The sequence below is a fragment of the Camelina sativa genome, chromosome 13 (genome assembly GCF_030686135.1).
Source record: "Camelina sativa cultivar CO46 ecotype springtype chromosome 13, ASM3068613v1".
Lineage (NCBI taxonomy): Eukaryota > Viridiplantae > Streptophyta > Magnoliopsida > Brassicales > Brassicaceae > Camelina > Camelina sativa.
The window spans coordinates 12,885,135-12,902,573 of record NC_141892.1 but is presented as its reverse complement, the minus strand read 5'-3'; the positions used below and the strand labels follow the sequence as shown (position 1 = coordinate 12,902,573).

The following is a 17,439-nucleotide window of genomic DNA, read 5'->3' as shown; positions in this document are numbered from 1 at the left end:
CATGATTGACTATGTAATGTTTACTTTCTCTATTTTTTGTTTGTTCTTTGTTATATATAACTAACAAGGGCTTTTTTTTGTTTTGTTTTGTTTTTGGTTGTTAGTAAATTATAAGAAACAAACATGTTCCACATTAATAAATTCAGATCCTCTTGTGTGTTGTTTATAATTATAACTGGATTTCTCTCCATGGAATAAAATAAGAATTGTCCATATGCTTTTTCCTAACTCTTATTAAATGTAATGTAGTAGGGGATAAAATCCAATAATTGAATGAATTATTGAGCTAGGTAAACTAGTTATATAGATAGAGTAGATAGGGATGGTCTTTCTCTCACCTTATAAAAAAAAAGTGGTCGTTGATTATTTATTTTTTCATTTCTTGCCTCTCCGACACGTTTGACCCAACGGCCCATTTTCAAGCTTGTGGTCTCCTTGGTATCAATTTATACTTTTATTGGTGTGTAATACACACATATTTAAAGTCAAAATTACCCTCTAACTATAGTACATTTGAGTGGGTTTTGCCTAAAAAAGAATTAACAGATAATGGGTTCTATGTGTATTTTCCATTTACTCTTATCTCTTTGTGTTGGGGAGAGAGAGAGAAAAAAAAAAAGAAGAAGAAAGGTTTGAACAGTCAAAAACTCAAAAAGAGCAAAGAAACAAAACCCAATGTAACTTTTTTGAAAATCTCATTTACTAAAACTCGAAGAAATCCCATTATTATTATTATTATTATTATTATTTTTTCATATTTGACCAATGTTGTTGTATTGTATATCACAAATAAAGACTTCAAATTTATATACTTTTCTTACAAAATAAAAATATTAAACGCTTCACGAGAAGGCCAGCTATATTAAACTCTTAGAGAATAAAAATTCATAATTCGGCTCACCGGAATAATAAACAAAAAGTTAGAGAGGGAGAGAGAGAGGGATTCATAATCATCAAACCCACACTCACAAATCCTTAAATCGTACGGATCTCTCTCTTTCATATCTTAATTTTTTCTTCTCTTCATCTTCATCGATCTGAGATTTTAGGTTTTTCATCTGTAAGTATTAAAAACAAAAAAAATTCTCTCTTTCCTTCAAAGTCTTGATTTTTATGCTCGTGTCTCTCATCTCCAATTCTGGGTTTTTTTTTTTTTTTTTTGTTATTGAAACTACCAAAAAAATTTTAGGTGTTTTTTAGCTTCAGATCTGCTTGTATATAGACTAGGATTCACAATGAACTTTAATTTTTGGTTTTGAGTGGGTCTGCTTCTAGTTCTAGATCTTCTTACTTCGATGATGCTTGGTTCCTTTAAATTTGCAATTTTTTTTTTTCCCGTTAAATAAAAACAACTTTCCTTATTCGTAGTTTTAGTGTTCTAAAATTTGCTTATCTGAAGTTGGGTATCTGATTTTAATCACTAAGTAAGTTATCTTTGTTTCTAACCTTGAAAGAAGCTTTTGTTTTTTTTGTTTCTTTGTAGAAATTGAATTTGTAAATTTTGTTTTGTTTACTCAGTGGACTCATTTTTGTGGTTATTGTTGCAGGCTTGAAGAGTTGAGATAAAGAAAGAAACTATTTTTGTAGCCTGAAAATGGCGTCAGTGGGTATAGCTCCTATTCCCGGGGCAAGAGACTCTACTACTACTGCACATGCTGCTACTGGTGTTGAGAAATTGCCTGAGGAAATGAATGACATGAAAATTCGAGACGATAAAGTATGTTTTGATGATGCGTATTGTAGTTATATATTTCTGCTCATAGTTTTTTGTACAAATCTCAAATGAGTTTGTGATGATTGCTAGGAAATGGAAGCGACGGTTGTAGATGGAAATGGGACTGAGACTGGTCACATCATAGTCACTACCATTGGTGGAAGAAACGGCCAACCAAAACAGGTTTTTTTTTTGCTTCTGATCTCTTAAGTTAGTTAGTTGATTGGCTAGAGTTTCATGTTTATTAAATACCATTCTTGATCACTTGTGTTAGTTGATTCGTTTTAAGAGTTTTCTGTTCGATTTTAATTTTCTTCAAATGTGAATGCAGACGATCAGCTACATGGCGGAACGTGTTGTTGGACATGGATCTTTTGGTGTTGTGTTCCAAGTGAGTTTTGTTCGTTTATCTCTAGCTCTCCACATTTATGTAAGATAGGATTGATCATCTGACTTGGATTCCTTTTTTTTTTTCCTTATATGATTCAGGCGAAATGTCTTGAGACAGGAGAAACTGTTGCGATAAAGAAAGTTCTACAAGATAGGAGGTACAAGAACCGTGAGCTTCAAACCATGAGGCTACTTGACCATCCAAATGTTGTGTCTCTCAAACACTGCTTCTTCTCAACCACTGAAAAAGATGAGCTTTACCTCAATCTTGTTCTTGAATACGTTCCAGAAACTGTTCATCGGGTTATCAAACATTACAACAAACTGAATCAGAGAATGCCTCTCATATACGTCAAACTTTACACATATCAGGTATCAATTATTGCATTTTTATTAGGTTTAAGAGGTAGAGGCTTCTTTTTTCGATCACTTATCTGTTTTTTCTATGTTTGGCAGATTTTTAGGGCTTTATCTTACATTCACCGGTGCATTGGTGTGTGTCATCGCGACATAAAACCTCAAAACTTGTTGGTATGAAAAAGCTTAATAAACCAGAACTGACAGTATACCTCGATATTTACTTTTCCTCTATTTTTAATGCCACTTTTTATTTCATCTATAATGAAACAGGTAAATCCACACACTCACCAAGTAAAACTATGCGACTTTGGAAGTGCAAAAGTATTGGTACGTTTCATATATCTTCTCTTGAGTACATTTTTATGTGGAGAGATTAAATTCTGTCTTGTTGATAAATTTAACTCATGAAATCAGGTAAAAGGAGAGCCAAACATCTCCTACATTTGCTCGAGGTATTACAGAGCTCCTGAACTTATTTTTGGAGCAACTGAGTATACGACAGCCATTGACGTCTGGTCTGCAGGATGTGTTCTTGCTGAACTCTTGCTTGGACAGGTAAATACACTAAAATCTCATTCAAACATTTCTGCTCTGTTTTGAACTGAAATTTTGTGATTAACAAACTCTATCCTTTGTTCATGGCAGCCCTTATTCCCGGGTGAGAGTGGTGTTGATCAACTTGTAGAGATAATCAAGGTATAATCAACTAAAATAACATGTTCTTGTTATCAGTAATTTTGATGGAAGATTTGATGTTTATGTATTTGTTTGTTTTGTATTGGGGTAGGTCTTGGGAACGCCTACCAGGGAAGAAATCAAGTGCATGAACCCTAACTACACGGAATTCAAATTCCCTCAGATTAAAGCTCATCCATGGCACAAGGTAAATTAGATATTATATACACCAGATCATAATGTTCAATGTCTCTTCTTCAGTAGCAGTTTAAGCCAATGTGACGATATCTTCTCATCATGTATTCACAGATTTTCCACAAACGCATGCCTCCGGAAGCTGTTGATTTGGTCTCAAGACTTCTTCAATACTCTCCTAATCTACGAAGTGCCGCTGTGAGTATTACAAATCAACGTCCTTCTGTAAAAATCATCTCGATGGTTCATTCATTTCCCAGGTTTCTTTTGTCTGACATGTTATATGCTTGAATTGTATATCTGGTCACAGCTTGACACATTGGTCCACCCATTCTTTGATGAGCTAAGAGATCCAAACGCACGTCTGCCTAATGGACGTTTCCTTCCACCGCTTTTCAACTTCAAGCCTCACGGTTAAACATCTTCCTTTCTTAATGCATTTAAAATCCAGCATTGTAGAGTTTAAAAACATCGAGAGATTCTTGATCATGGACTAAAGATTGTGCCTCCTGTTGTTGTGAACAGAGCTGAAAGGTGTACCCGTGGAGATGGTAGCTAAGTTAGTACCTGAGCATGCGAGGAAGCAGTGCCCTTGGCTTGGTTTGTGAAAAACCCTAAAATGTAGCATGAACGAACACAACACTTCTATAAATCGGCCTCTCTCCTCTCCCTCTCCCTCTCTATGTATCAATATGTCACGATCTGATATGTATCCCTTTGTTTGTTGTATGAGTAGAGAAAAATAAAAAGAGTTATTACAGTACTATGCTTGGTCGGTTGGTTTATAATGTAACAGCCCACCAGGGATTTTTTTCTATCTAGAGTTTCGTACTTGTATGCTTTTGTATCGTTCTTCTTTCATCTGCAACATCAAACCTAGTAGTCTATGTTCGTCGTATTGTTTCACTGTGGCAAATTCAAGTCTCTTCGTGAAAACCTCATGCGCCAATTGTAAAGCCACTTCTTCGCAGACTTGATAAAAGCCAAAACTTCGTTATTATTACGAGGCCGTCATCGCTGTAGAAGATATGCCGTCTGGGAAATATTACTGTGATTACTGCGAAAAGGAGTTTCAAGACACTCAAGTCGCTCGAAAACGCCATCTTCAGAGCAAACCTCATCTTCGAGCTAAAGCCCTTTGGTACAGCTCTTCCTCAGGTCTGTCTCTCTTCTTTCTTCTCTCTTCGTCTCTCTCTGCTTCGCTTCTCTTTCTTAACATCTTCGTTTCTTAGATCTTAATCCACAAGTCTCCAATTTTGCGACGAAGGGTCTCTGCAATCGCTTCATTACCTCGGGACGTCTTCAATCGAACTGTTTTTTTTTTTTTTTTGGTTGCTCTGTTCATCTTACCTCCTAGCAATCTCTTGGATGTGCAAAGTCTTGTTCTTCGTTGAATCGGAAGTTCTTACATTGCCTTGTTTGTGGGTTTTGTTTTAAGTCTTATGTTCCTGTCTTCATTGGGTCTTTTGCAGAATTTTTGCCCATTCGGAAACTCTTATAGATACTTACACCCTCAGAACAATACAGGAAGCACAGGTTAGGTCAAAACCTTTAAATACCAGCTTTGCTTTAGACATGTGGTTTCGTCTCTTTTCTTGGCTTCTTCTTAAAGCGCTAAAGAAGTCTTCTACTACGCCCATCCTAGATTCTGTCTTGTGTTTGTTTCGCTTAAAACATCATCTTTCTTTTTTGAATTCAAAATGCAGGATTCACCAATAATACACAGCCTCATCCTGACATGATTAACCAACACATTCAAGAGAGTACTTTAAACCGTATGCGTTCTTGTTTTGTTTTTTTGCCATTCAACTTCTCTTAGTCGTTTAGCATAATTACTACTTATAGAAATCTGATGTTGGAGGCTTTGATTGTGCAAAACAGGTGATTTTGTTAGCGGGAGAGTAAGAACAGGTTGGTTTGATCTTCCGCCATCTCTGAAACCGCCTCCTGAGCAAGGCTATCCTCAGCTTCCCTCTATAGACTGGGGATAGTGGCAGGGATTCAACATTGATGATTCTACATAAAAGAAAAACTAATTTTCTGCCCGTTTAAGGCTCGGCCATTGGCCATAGCTTTCTCTTTTCGAACTCGGGGGTTGAAAGGATATCAACCAACGGTAGTGTTGTTACTTATGCTTTTTAGGCACGGTTTGGACATTGTAATTAAACACATTCATTGCTTGAGTGTCTCTGCCTTATAAACAGAGAACCACACTTTCTATGTCTGAAAATACTCTCACAAGACTTCATTCCCTGAACCAAACTTTCAAAATATCTGACAAAGTCGGAGCAATTACCTCCTAAAGCTTAAGATTATTTAGAGTAAGCTTAAGATTATATCTTGCAGTTCGATGACCCTTGTATAATTTTTCACACCAATGCATACTTGATCACAGTTTTAACAAGTTTCAGTCAAGGTAACATTTTATTTAAGTATGAAGCTTCAATGTTTCAAGTTTCATAAGGCACCTTGTGTTTGGTTGATTTAAAAAAATGCAAGTGTTGGAAGCATTATATAATGAGTGAAATCAAGGGTTTTAGTAGTTTAGGCACAATGATTTTGCAATTGAGTGATATTAATCTGTAGCCTTCAATAACAGATTAATTAAATTTGTACCCTTGATAATTTAAAAATTAAGTATGTAGGAAAGAGAAGAAAAACACAAACCAATAATCTCCTTCTCCTTTCAATTATTTACAGAAATATCATTGACCAATTTTTTTTTTTCAACAATAGAGACACTATCAAGATCAACAATACTGTTCATCGAATGATATAGTACATTATTTTCTTATTCTAGTGTATAATCATTTTTTTGTTTAGCATGCTAAATAATATTGTATCGGAAAACTTTAATCTTATATGTTAAATGCATGTTCTTAATCTAAAAATGTGACTTATGGTTTTTATTATTCATGTATATAGTAGTTCAACGAAACGGATTCGTCTTTTTGTTACATGATTAACGTGATAACAATTATAATAATATGTTATATAGAATGATAATGTGCTAACATATTATATATCCAGATAATATTGTATAAATTACATGATAATATAAATAAATATGCTAATATCTATCGTATTAAATCATGTATTATAGGATTTGCATAAGCTAACCTACATATTAATCTGTTTATTTACACTAATAATTTAATGATTAGGTAACTTATATATTTATATATTTAGTTAGAATGATAATTTAGTTATCACTGCTGAGATATAACTTATACGTTAACACTTTAGATAGATTGCTAAGTAAATTGGTACCCACAGAACTGAATCAACCTGAAAAGAACGTGATAATGGTTTTTGCCATCAACGATTCCCATTCCCCCCATTTCAACCAATTAACCTCTTCACGAGATCATGACTTATTTGATGATGAATAGATGAGAAAAACACATAAAAAAAGAAAGAATAAAATGTGTATGGGGGTGTAGTTGTCTTATATTCAGGTACATATATGTCAAATAGTACATAGGAGAGAGGACTAATTATTACATTATCTAGGGATACATATTGATATTACTCTTTGCAATTCAACATTATACTTTTTTAACTTTTGAGACTCCACACCATCTTCTCCCTTTTCCACTTAATAATTCAACATACACTCAACTAAACATATTTTCTCCCACCACTTTTATCTTTTACCCTTATATTTCTTTTTATGTTTTTGATTTCATGATTACATATTTCTAAAACCTTATAAATATCTTCTAAAACTTTATAAATACTTAGATGAGTATGTGAATAGTAGTCACTATCCTAAAATAACTAAAAGTATAATATTTATAATACTTTTTTTTAATTCTTAATTATATATTTTTGTAAGTAATAAAGACGAAAATAGAGATACTTATTACAAAAAGAAAATAAATTACCAGAAAACTTGAAATTGATAATTTGATATACTTTAGAGTAGCAAAGAACATTGATTTTGAAATTGATATATATGGGTAGTGAAAGGAGTAATTAATAGAATTTTGGGTGTTTAAAGGATTATGTGGCAATGATTAATCTTCTTCTCGTTTTTCAACATGTCATTTCAAGTTTCAGCACCCAAATTCAACATTCTCACTATACATATTTTAGCCATTGAATAAAAACTTCAACATGCTCGTTGTAAATTGTATAATCTGTATTTTCTAAAAAAATATGCACTCTTTCTAATTTGGTTATGTAAGATTTTTTTTGGTCTTCAAAGATTATATGAAATTAAAACAAGTGATTTAACATTCTAAGACACTCGTCATAAATTTGCTATGTTGTGATTTGCATTCCTCTCTATTTTAGCTACTGTTTCCAATTATTTTCCTATTTCTTTGTAAATATTTGTTTTTTGTTCATAAAAAAGTTCATAAAAAAGAAATGCACAAGTGTACAACTACTATAATTTTAGTTCTTTTTCACTAATTTTTTTTCTTTGTAATAGGTGTAGCATTAAAATGAAAGCACAAGCTTCCATCACAAAAATTGAGTTTTTAGAATATTAAAGATGATCCAACTTGAAAGATTGAAAAACTAATTTTCAAGAAAAAACTCCAACATCTCCTCCACCACCGTTTCCACCATCTCCGTCGCCAACATCTCCATCGCCACCATCTCCGTTGCCATCATCCCCTCCACCTCCATTGTCGCCATCTCCTTCAATTTGAGCTGGAACGCTTGCATCATCCGGTAGCTCTAGCCAGCTCTTAGATCCCAGGGAATTTTGTCTTATGAAAGCGTACGTTTCAGTGGAGGGGACTCCTTCGGGGTATATGATGAAGATTTGATGGCCTTTTAATAATGACTTGGAGATAAGAAACATATTCCCAGTCTCCGGCTATGAGAACAAAGAGCTTAGGATTTCTACTCCGCTGAGCTAACCAGAACAACTTAGACTGAATATAATGATATGAAGCTTGAGGGACATTCGCTGAAACAAACAAGAAAAACAAAACAAGATTGTATGTTTTTGCAATTCAACATTATACTTTTTACTTTTGAGACTCCACATCATCTTCTCCCTTTTCCACTTAATAATTCAACATACACTCAATTAAACATATTTTCTCCCACCATTTTTATCTTTTACTCTTATTTCTTTTTATATTTTTGATTTCATGATTACATATTTCTAAAACCTTATAAATATCTTATAAAACTTTAGAAATACTTGGATCGACTATGTGAATAGTAGTCACTATCCTGAAATAACTAAGAGTATAATATTTATAATACTTTTTTTTATTCTTAATTATATCTTTTTGTAAGTAATAAAGACAAAAATAGAGATACTTATTACAAAAACAAAATAAATTACCAGAAAACTTGAAATTGATAATTTGATATACTTTAGAGAGTCGCAAAGGACATTGATTTTTAAATTGATATATATGGGTAGTGAAAAGAGTAATTAGTAGAATTTTGGGTGTTTAAAGGATTATGTGGCAATGATTCATCTTCTTCTCGTTTTTCAACATGCCATTTCAAGTTTCATCACCCTAATTCAACATTCTCACTATACATATTTTAACCATTGAATAAAAACTTCAACATGTTCATTGTAATTAAATATGATCCAACTTGAAAGATTGATAAACTAATTTTCAGGAAAAAACTCCATATTGTTGGGAGAAAAGCTAAGAGAAATCTAATGAATAATGAATACATAAGGATTGTGAATGATGAATCATATGTCCCTACATATTATGGTAATCATTGGGGAACTGAGTTAACAAAACTTCAAAGTTCTTGTTTTGTAAATTATTTTTATGATAAATTGTTTAAAGTATTCAATTGACAACATACAAGTTTTGATTTGGTTATAATTTTGATTCCTAAGATCAATATTTTGTGCAACATAGGTCCACATGAGTTTTTAAAGTTCAAGGTAACATGTGAAGTGATTAGGGACCTTGAATTCATAGAGTACATAATCATTTTTTTGTTCACTTCAAAAATAATATTATATGTATCTAGAAATCAAATTTATTGCCCAATATTATCATAAATCGAGATTAATAGCACATATTACAATTTGCGCACATATAAATATAATTTGTAAAGTTGTTTATAATATTTTTTTAAGATCAATGTTTATTATTATATTAATATCAATGTTTATGCCTTGAGGAACATAAGTACCAAAATTGAAAAATCTACAAACAAACTATATATTATTTTCAGTTTTATTTATATTATCATGTAATTTACTTCAAAACTGAACAAGACTGACTTTGTATTTGCTCTTTAAAAAATATAACATGAAGTTGGACAAGTTTTTCGGAAGTTTCCACGCCACTAAATTCACATTGAACTAGTTTATGAGTCTTATTTGATAATATACTCTTAGACTTACTAAGCCAAATGATACTAAGTTATTTGTAAATTTCATTGTAAATCTCGAAAGTGGAACAACCACTACAAAAAACAGGTGTATTGTATCATTTATTTTGTATGTTTGCATTACTTATAAGTGATACAAAGAAATTTTACATCACTAATAAAAATGATACTTACATTGTTGATGTAAATAATTAACATCAATTTATTATTAACTGATGCAATTTTATTTTGTTTGTATCGGTTGTTATAGTTGATATTAATAATGCATCAATTATTAATAAATGATACTATGTTTTATATCAATTTGTAAAAGTGATATAACTATTTGTGTCAGTTTTAATAAGTGATGTTGAAATTAGTATCCATTTTGTAAAATGATTTTACTAGTTGTATCATTTACAATAATTGATTTAATATTTGTATAATTTCGAATATCTGATTTAATTTATGTATTTTCGTATTTATTTAATCAATTAAATACGAAAATAGATAAAATAAAAATAAATAAAAAATGATAAATTCGCAAATGATTTACTATTAATTAATTAACTGATATAAGATTATTTTTATTAAACTAATTAATTAAATAAAAATACAAATTCTTTTTAATAATATTCCTAAACAGAGTTTGTTATGATTTACATAATTAGAATTGGATTACAAAATAATTAACCAAACAAACTAAAAACCCTAGCTTGGTAGCCTTTTTTGTGGTCGTCGCCATCGTACCAAGATCTTCGGATAATTATGATTTCCTTCGATCTGGGTGTTCCGCTGATTGAGCAAGGAAGAGTTGGTCAATTTCACATCTCGTTTACATTAACTACCGGTTAATTCACAGGCCTCTTCCACCGTGAATCTAGACATAACAAACGTCCACCGTCACCGACAATCATCTGTTGTCCTCGTCGAAGATTTGTAGGCCACATCCCCATCGGTTTTTTCATCCCTCGTTCTATCTTAAATAACTGGATCTATCATGATTGATTGCTGTTTGATATGGGTCAAAAATGCCGATCCTAATCACCACAAAATTACTTGTACGATGAAATGAGAAAGAAGAAGAACGAAGGAGATGATGTGATGAAATGAACATGTGGTCAAAGTCAAGTGGATTGGCTTGAATGGAAATCATGAATCTTAATGTATGAATATACTTTGTTATTGCCGCACATTCCAAACTGGTGGTGGAAAAGAGACTAATCTTGGAAAATTTTACTTTGTTTTGAATGAATCCATGGAGACCTATCCATAATTTATTTATCCACTAAACTTTTTTTTTTTTCCAAGTTAAGGTCCGTAACTAATTATCATAAGCTCTTTTTTTATGTTCTTTGAGTTTTGGGTAAAACATGAACCTTGCAAAGAGATCATAACATAACATAATACTGCAACTGATTAACCACTTATCATTTAACAAATGTTCAATGACAAATGGATACTGTATAATCTAAAAATTCATAAAAAATATAGCAATATGTATCTTAAAATGTAGAAAATATATAATCATAACATATTACAAAGTTGATTCATATTATAAAGGGTGCAAATCTCCCTTTATTTAATTGATGTCAAATAAGTTAATTATAGCATTAGTTAATATAAGTGATGTTAAGGCATATATATTTACATCATTTACAAATAAGTAATTTAAAATAACATAACTTAATTTTGTGATGCAAAATAAATGATACAATACACTTGTTTTTTTTGTAGTGAACAACAGTTACAACACTGCATCACTGTGAGAGAATAAGTACCCATTTTCACAATCAACCAAAATTATGAAAATAAAAAGCCATAATAAAAACACTGAAGCTATTTTTTGTTTTTTTTTTTGTTTTTTTTTCTGGTTAATAAACCTTGAAAATCTTGTTATGCCTTGTCTTACTACTCTTTTTATTGAAAGGGAATAATAGTATTAAGTTGTTTTTGGGTAAAATAGCAATCATGATTTTTTTTTGTTTTTTTAGTAGGCCCTGTTCGGACGAGTGTCGCTGAAACAGCTGCAGCGACCGGAAAAAATGACGCAAACAAATGCAAAATCATGATTGATCAGAAATAAAGAGTCGCTGGAGATGAGATTTATTTTCGCTAGCTCCCGAAAAAGAGTCGCTGCAATTTCCGGCGATTGTTTTAACTGACGCGGCGACTGAAAAATCATCAATTACTCACCGTTTGTTCTACGTCATGTGTCGCTCATTTCAAAACTCATTAAAAACAAAGTTATATTTGAGTAGCTAAAAGGTGTCGCTGGCGACACTGTAACGAACAGGGCCATGTAATGTTAAATTAGATTCAAAAGAAAAAAAAACGTTTTACAAAATTTTTGTTAGAATCCTTTTAATACATTTAGAAGCAAAACAGTTTTAGTAGAATCTTGGTGCAAACCAAGTTTAGATGCTGATATCCCCTCCATTCCATAGGGTGCTAAGTCTATTGCAGATATTCTTATCAATGAGTTTCATTAGCCTCTCCTCTGTCGCTGGTTGTTCTCCATGTCGACCTGATTTTCTTTTGTTGTTAAATAAAGGAGATAATGGAAGGTGTTTTGTTTTCTCTAATTCCACTGTTGAGGATAACATTAGACTGATTATTTAAAGCTATGCCACGTCGATTTACGAATAGCTGAGTTGTATAATTTGTGATAGTTCGGTAGGTCAAAGGTTCAGAGTTACGAAGGTGCACCTGAAATTGAGAATCATTTCAATCAACACAACGACCAAAATAAATATTCTCATCACCAGTTTCTATACTCAGAAATTAAATATCTTTAAATGTTTTAGTCAGTCACACGATTCTGATACCAGTTAGTCGAAAAAGTCTCCGGTTTAAAATGAACATCCTCACTATATCAACGTTGCCCTCTTAACCAATGATATCATTTGAATCATAATAAACGTAACAGATTATAAACTTTTACGACCGTGACATGTCCATTCACGAACCAGTAACACTGACTACAATTTGCGTTATTACCCTGACTTGCTAATGTGAAAGGGAGATTTTGAACAGGCGAAAATGAGCAAAGGAAATAGAAGAAAGCTTAGTTTTATTTTATCATACATGATTACTGTATAAGAAGTTCATGTTGAGAGATATGATTGTGGAAATAGAAAGGTTACTATATCTCATGAAGCTCCATGGTACCTAAACCATGATAACTTTCAGGATGATTCATTCGCCCGAAAAGCTTGATGCCCTGGTTAATACATAGAGGCGAGATAAGTAAGACAATAATGGACATTAGTGTTAAAGATGTTTCTAGTAACATTTCCTAAAATGCCTCACAATGCTTCTAAATAAGATGTAAACAAACACACCGTTGTTCCCAAAGACTATATAAATGCTCAAATTTCTAAGTTGATAATAAATAAATAACAATTGGGACATGATATTTCTGAAGAAACGAATTCAACAAACAAAGTAAAGTATCTATACTATACTGTACCTTAATCAACCAGATAGAGACGTGCATCTGAACCCATCTCTCACAAGTCCGTTAATTACGTCCCTGAGCCTATGATAATCCTCAGGTTTGTTATAAACTTGAAAAGAAATACGCACATATCCCGTGATCGGATCAATCTCACCGTCTGCAGGTGGCCTGAAGTAGGTCGGGATTTCAATGTGGAACCTTTCCCTCAAAAACGTTCTAAGCTTCGAAACATCCGAATCACTCGACACTCCTAAACAAACCGGTAACCCGACCATGATCATACTGGCACACATCTCGGGAGGACAACCAAACTGAGTCCCCCAAGACTTAACCAACATCTGACCCATCTCAACCACAGACTCATGATTCCTCTTCTTAATACCATCAATCCCTCCTTCAAACCGATTCACAAACTCCAAAATCGAAGGAACCACCAACTGAGCACTATAATCTCTAGTACCAACCCACGAACTCTCAACCGCCAAACCATTCCCATACTCATCCGACACAACGGGATGATGCAAATCCCTCGCACCGCTACTCGATTTCCTACAATACAAGAAAGCAACAGACGGCGGAGCGAAGAACCACTTATGAAGATTACTTGTATAGAAATCAGCACCAATCTCCTTCATATCAACATCAACACAACCAATCCCATGAGCAGCATCAACGAAAACTTGGTCAACACCTTCTCTTCTACAAATCTTGACAAGCTCTTTAATCGGAATCACAACACTAGGCATCGAAGTCACATGATCAATCAAAGCTAACCTAACTCTCCTACCATTCGCCTTACCGGCTTCTAAACCAATCCTAAACTGGTCTATAATCTCATCTGCCGAGATAACCGGAAACGGCAACTGTACCTCGATGACATGTCCACCGGAGCGTGTAACGTACGCTTCAACAGACTTCTTAACAGAACCAAACGCGTAGTGAAGCATAACAACCGCGTCGCCTTTATCGTACTTCCCTTCACGGAAAGCCCAAGCGGTTTGTTGTAAAACGATTGCAGCTGCGGTTGTAGCGTTATCGACGATTGAGACTTCGTCGTCGTGCTCTGCGTTGATGAGACGTTTGATCACGGATCTAGATTCTGAGAGTTTGGGTTTGAGTTGTTCGAAAAAGAATCGATCCGGTTGACGAAGGAACCTGAGCTGCCAATCTCGTTGTCGAGCTAGGATTGATGAAGGACAACAGCCGAAGCTTCCGTTGTTGATCCGAGTGAAGTCTGGATCGTGATGCGAAAATTCTGATTCGATCTCAGAGGAAGATATGTAATTCGGAGGAGAGATTTTGGGGCGTTTGACGAAATCGGAAACCGATTCGACAGCTACGCCGTTGGAAGAGGAAGAGGAGTATCTTTTGGAGTGACGGTGGTGAAACGAAGCTTCTTCCGGTGGAGACAGAGACGACGCCATTGATTTTGATTGAGAGAGCTTGAAGGAATTGAGGAAATGTGAGCTTTTCCAATTTCTCTAAAAACAAAATAGGATAAAGACAAGTGGTGAAAGTGCGTTGCCACGACGACATTTTGGAAACTGTGACCAAAAAAAAAAAAAATGGTTTGTGTTGTTGTGGTCACGTGACTCACGCGTGATTGGAAAGATTCACCTACCCAACAGACTTCATTCACGTGCTAAACGGTGTTCACTGATGAGTGTGGTGGTGTGGACACTTCAACGGTTCTTTAATTCTTTTTAACTGTCAGTTTCAGATTGATTTGATAATAAGAGTGGTAAAGAGGGCAAACACATGTAACAAAATTTCTGTAAAGTTGTTTTTCAGACCAGTTTCTGTGTGTTTTAAATCTGTGTAAAGAACCATAAAATAAAGAGTTACATAAGAGTACAATTTTCCCGAACTTAGTCTTCGTCGCTATCATTGCCAAAAACTGATGCAATTGCTACTTTTGGCTTCTTGATGCTGCTTGTGGGTTGGCTCTACAAAGGTAATATATATATATATATATAAACTAGTTTCAGTAACTGAGAGGATAAGATATGTTGAAGCTGGTTAACAGGCCAAAGACCGACTGTATTAGGTCCGGCACTTAACAGGCTCAGCCAGTAAATCAAAGACTAAGGTGCTAAGTAGTACCTTTGATATAATGCCGCTTTTAGAAGAAAAGCCAAACTTCAATGTTTTTCGCTGATCCTGGACAGCAAGTGGTGCAACCGTGGTTTTAGCTGGTGTAGAAACAGGGGCATTCTCTGGGCCTTCTTGTTGGTTCTGTTGTATCTGCTGTTGTTTACGAGCATCAGCCCTAAGAGGTACAAAACACAATCTGGGTTAAGTCCAACGCATACACACAATCTTTCAAAACATGTAAAAGGAAGAGAAAGTAAAAAAACTGTTAAGCACATTTTAGTCATTTCTCTCTCTTGACGCTGCTGCTCTCGCTTCTTCCTATCATCACGGTTGCTTGTACCGTGCATTTCTTTCATTTCTTTGAATCGCTGCAAAACACCAGCAACTTCTAGGCTTTAGGCTTTGGAAAAAAAGCTGTAAAAGAAAGGAATAAGGGGATCAGAGTTTTTTTGTTTACCTTCTTATGGTTGTGGTCATAAGAGCTCAAGTGACCTTCAAACTCCATCACTGTTCTATATTGTTTGCTGCAGAGTTCACAATAGAAGACTTTACGGATTTCTTTAACATCGCTCTGGATCTTCTGCTCACGTTCTGCTAGGACCTGGATTGTCATAATGGGCACGAAGCGGGCAGTAGAAAGCCACCAACCAGGTAATAAAAGACTGCAGGTAATTTTTTTTCTTTCCCTTTTTTACAATACTACCAATCCCGTCAAAAACAGAGGCATATATATACACTGCTTTCTGTTCTTTTGGGTATCGAAAGTTAAAGGCATCATGTTTTGAACGCATACCTCCCGTTTCTTTGCGATTTCCTCAGTCTCTTCAATCTCAATATCAAGTTTCTTCCTTTGGATATTTTCCTCTGCAGTGAAATAATCATCTTCTTCTTGTTTTCCTAAACCGAGTCTTCGATCCCTGATACCAGACTTTATAGGCTCCGTTATACCTTATTAGTATATCAATCAACACAACAACACAAATAATTCAAAAAGATGAAACAACTCTAAACCAACCAATTTTTCTAAATTCTTGTTTAAACACACAAACACACCTTGCTCTTGCTTCCCTAAACCTTTTCCTTTCCACCCCATTTTCTGAAGAAGACGAAACCCCACATTGGACGAAGATATCTTTGTGTCTAACGACGCTTGCTCCACATCCTCCAAATCAACATTTTCAGTAACCCTATGTGTAATCGGTAATCGAAACTCCTCAGCTAATCCCTCAATAAAAGACTCTTGATTCATCTATACCAATTTCAAGAACCACACAAACTGATAAAGCAAACCACCCAAAATCACACAATAACTTAACCAGTAAAAATTGAGATATGTGAAATAAACCTGATCTTTCTCATAAATCCGTTTCTCTCTACTACTTGCTTCCTTCTTACTTTCACGCCTCCTAGTATCCATATCGCTATATCAACCCTAATACCCAATGTGATTTGTGTTAGAGCTGGCTCTGATGGATTCAAGAAACTAGGGCTTCTACGTCACAACGATTCAAAAATCGATACTGATTAATCTACGTAAAGCTTCTTAAAGATTGATGGTTTAGGGTTTATCGCAAACTCAAATCGACACAAATCTAATGATGCAGATTGAAGAAGCTTACCTCCTCAGAGTTTCTAGAGAGAAAGATCGCAGCGCAGAGAGAGAGAGAGAGAGACCAACGAACCGAGGTAGAAGTTTTTTTTTTCTTTCTTTCTTTCTTCTTTAGCAGGCCCGGAGCTTTTATGATTGGGCCCAAAACAATTAATTCGGAATAACCAAACTATAATAAACTGATAACAAAGATTAGTGTCCAAGTAATTTTTGGCACTTACACAAAAAATAAATGATATGGTGACAAAATTTGATTTTTGTTATAAACTATAACTATAATACACCTATATATGTATATAATATTCTATAAAGTAAAACAAGAAATACTAAAGAGAGGGAGGAGAAGCTAAGAGAGTGGAGGAAAGTAAAAATCCTTGTATTATATTATTGTCTTTCTTTCTCATGTTTGTACAACTCCTATTTATAGTGGAACAAAGAAGTTATTAGTCATACCACTTATTAAATTGGTAATGACAAATGTAAAGGTGTGATGACATGTGTTGATGGATTAATCACACTTGTTTTACAACACTCCTTCTTGATTATCCATCATCATTTACGAATTACGTATTGCCTCGTTAAAGATTTTATCATGGAAAACTCATTGGGATAAAAACCATGATGAGG

At 34.1% G+C, this 17,439-nt stretch overlaps 4 protein-coding genes across 6 annotated transcripts; 2 read left to right on the top strand and 2 right to left on the bottom strand.

Moving 5' to 3' along the window:
* The first annotated feature begins 734 nt into the window (after window positions 1-734).
* LOC104736695 (shaggy-related protein kinase alpha) lies at window positions 735-4,175 on the top strand. Of its 2 annotated transcripts, none has more exons than XM_010456723.3 (13): window positions 735-982; window positions 1,548-1,717; window positions 1,805-1,897; window positions 2,046-2,105; window positions 2,204-2,476; window positions 2,561-2,635; window positions 2,735-2,791; window positions 2,879-3,019; window positions 3,110-3,160; window positions 3,252-3,347; window positions 3,449-3,532; window positions 3,645-3,747; window positions 3,860-4,175. In XM_010456723.3, exons 2-13 carry the CDS (start codon window positions 1,595-1,597, stop codon window positions 3,940-3,942), a joined length of 1,239 nt encoding a protein of 412 aa, XP_010455025.2. In that variant the 5' UTR covers window positions 735-982; window positions 1,548-1,594; the 3' UTR covers window positions 3,943-4,175. The 2 variants fall into 2 exon arrangements, with proteins under 2 accessions (XP_010455025.2, XP_010455024.2); XM_010456722.3 differs by having other exon boundaries at window positions 820-1,060.
* Window positions 4,176-4,210: 35 nt separating this feature from the next.
* Window positions 4,211-5,564, top strand: LOC104736696 (zinc finger CCCH domain-containing protein 3-like). The gene is made up of 5 exons (XM_010456725.3): window positions 4,211-4,492; window positions 4,567-4,673; window positions 4,807-4,870; window positions 5,041-5,109; window positions 5,216-5,564. Exons 1-5 carry the CDS (start codon window positions 4,363-4,365, stop codon window positions 5,323-5,325), a joined length of 480 nt encoding a protein of 159 aa, XP_010455027.1. The 5' UTR covers window positions 4,211-4,362; the 3' UTR covers window positions 5,326-5,564.
* A 7,141-nt stretch (window positions 5,565-12,705) lies between these two features.
* Window positions 12,706-14,638, bottom strand: LOC104736694 (putative L-cysteine desulfhydrase, chloroplastic). Its single transcript, XM_010456721.3, has 2 exons — window positions 13,122-14,638; window positions 12,706-12,872 (listed from the first exon to the last, which is right to left on the bottom strand). Exon 1 carries the CDS (start codon window positions 14,531-14,533, stop codon window positions 13,127-13,129), a length of 1,407 nt encoding a protein of 468 aa, XP_010455023.1. The 5' UTR covers window positions 14,534-14,638; the 3' UTR covers window positions 12,706-12,872; window positions 13,122-13,126.
* Window positions 14,639-14,855: 217 nt separating this feature from the next.
* On the bottom strand, window positions 14,856-17,206 carry LOC104736692 (uncharacterized). 2 transcript variants are annotated; one of them, XM_010456720.3, is made up of 8 exons: window positions 16,823-17,206; window positions 16,549-16,635; window positions 16,257-16,452; window positions 15,997-16,151; window positions 15,661-15,804; window positions 15,477-15,571; window positions 15,213-15,378; window positions 14,856-15,055 (listed from the first exon to the last, which is right to left on the bottom strand). In XM_010456720.3, the coding sequence occupies exons 2-8, from the start codon at window positions 16,618-16,620 to the stop codon at window positions 14,978-14,980; spliced, it is 906 nt and encodes a 301-aa protein (XP_010455022.1). In that variant the 5' UTR covers window positions 16,621-16,635; window positions 16,823-17,206; the 3' UTR covers window positions 14,856-14,977. The 2 variants fall into 2 exon arrangements, with proteins under 2 accessions (XP_010455022.1, XP_087338108.1); XM_087481982.1 differs by having other exon boundaries at window positions 15,661-15,865; window positions 16,823-16,915.
* Window positions 17,207-17,439: the final 233 nt, after the last annotated feature.

Excerpts from the sequence above, each read along its gene's own strand:
- LOC104736695 (XM_010456723.3), top strand. The coding sequence starts at position 1,595 with ATGGCGTCAGTGGGTATAGCTCCTATTCCCGGGGCAAGAGACTCTACT. Across the intron at positions 1,718-1,804 it reads TGAAAATTCGAGACGATAAA|GAAATGGAAGCGACGGTTGT; the intron begins GTATGTTTTGAT and ends GATGATTGCTAG. Across the intron at positions 1,898-2,045 it reads GAAACGGCCAACCAAAACAG|ACGATCAGCTACATGGCGGA; the intron begins GTTTTTTTTTTG and ends ATGTGAATGCAG.
- LOC104736696 (XM_010456725.3), top strand. The coding sequence starts at position 4,363 with ATGCCGTCTGGGAAATATTACTGTGATTACTGCGAAAAGGAGTTTCAA. Across the intron at positions 4,493-4,566 it reads TTGGTACAGCTCTTCCTCAG|ATCTTAATCCACAAGTCTCC; the intron begins GTCTGTCTCTCT and ends TTCGTTTCTTAG. Across the intron at positions 4,674-4,806 it reads TTTTTTTTTTTGGTTGCTCT|AATTTTTGCCCATTCGGAAA; the intron begins GTTCATCTTACC and ends GGTCTTTTGCAG.
- LOC104736694 (XM_010456721.3), bottom strand. The coding sequence starts at position 14,533 with ATGGCGTCGTCTCTGTCTCCACCGGAAGAAGCTTCGTTTCACCACCGT.
- LOC104736692 (XM_010456720.3), bottom strand. The coding sequence starts at position 16,620 with ATGGATACTAGGAGGCGTGAAAGTAAGAAGGAAGCAAGTAGTAGAGAG. Across the intron at positions 16,152-16,256 it reads TTTAGGGAAGCAAGAGCAAG|GTATAACGGAGCCTATAAAG; the intron begins GTGTGTTTGTGT and ends TATACTAATAAG. Across the intron at positions 15,056-15,212 it reads AAAGCGGCATTATATCAAAG|AGCCAACCCACAAGCAGCAT; the intron begins GTACTACTTAGC and ends TTACCTTTGTAG.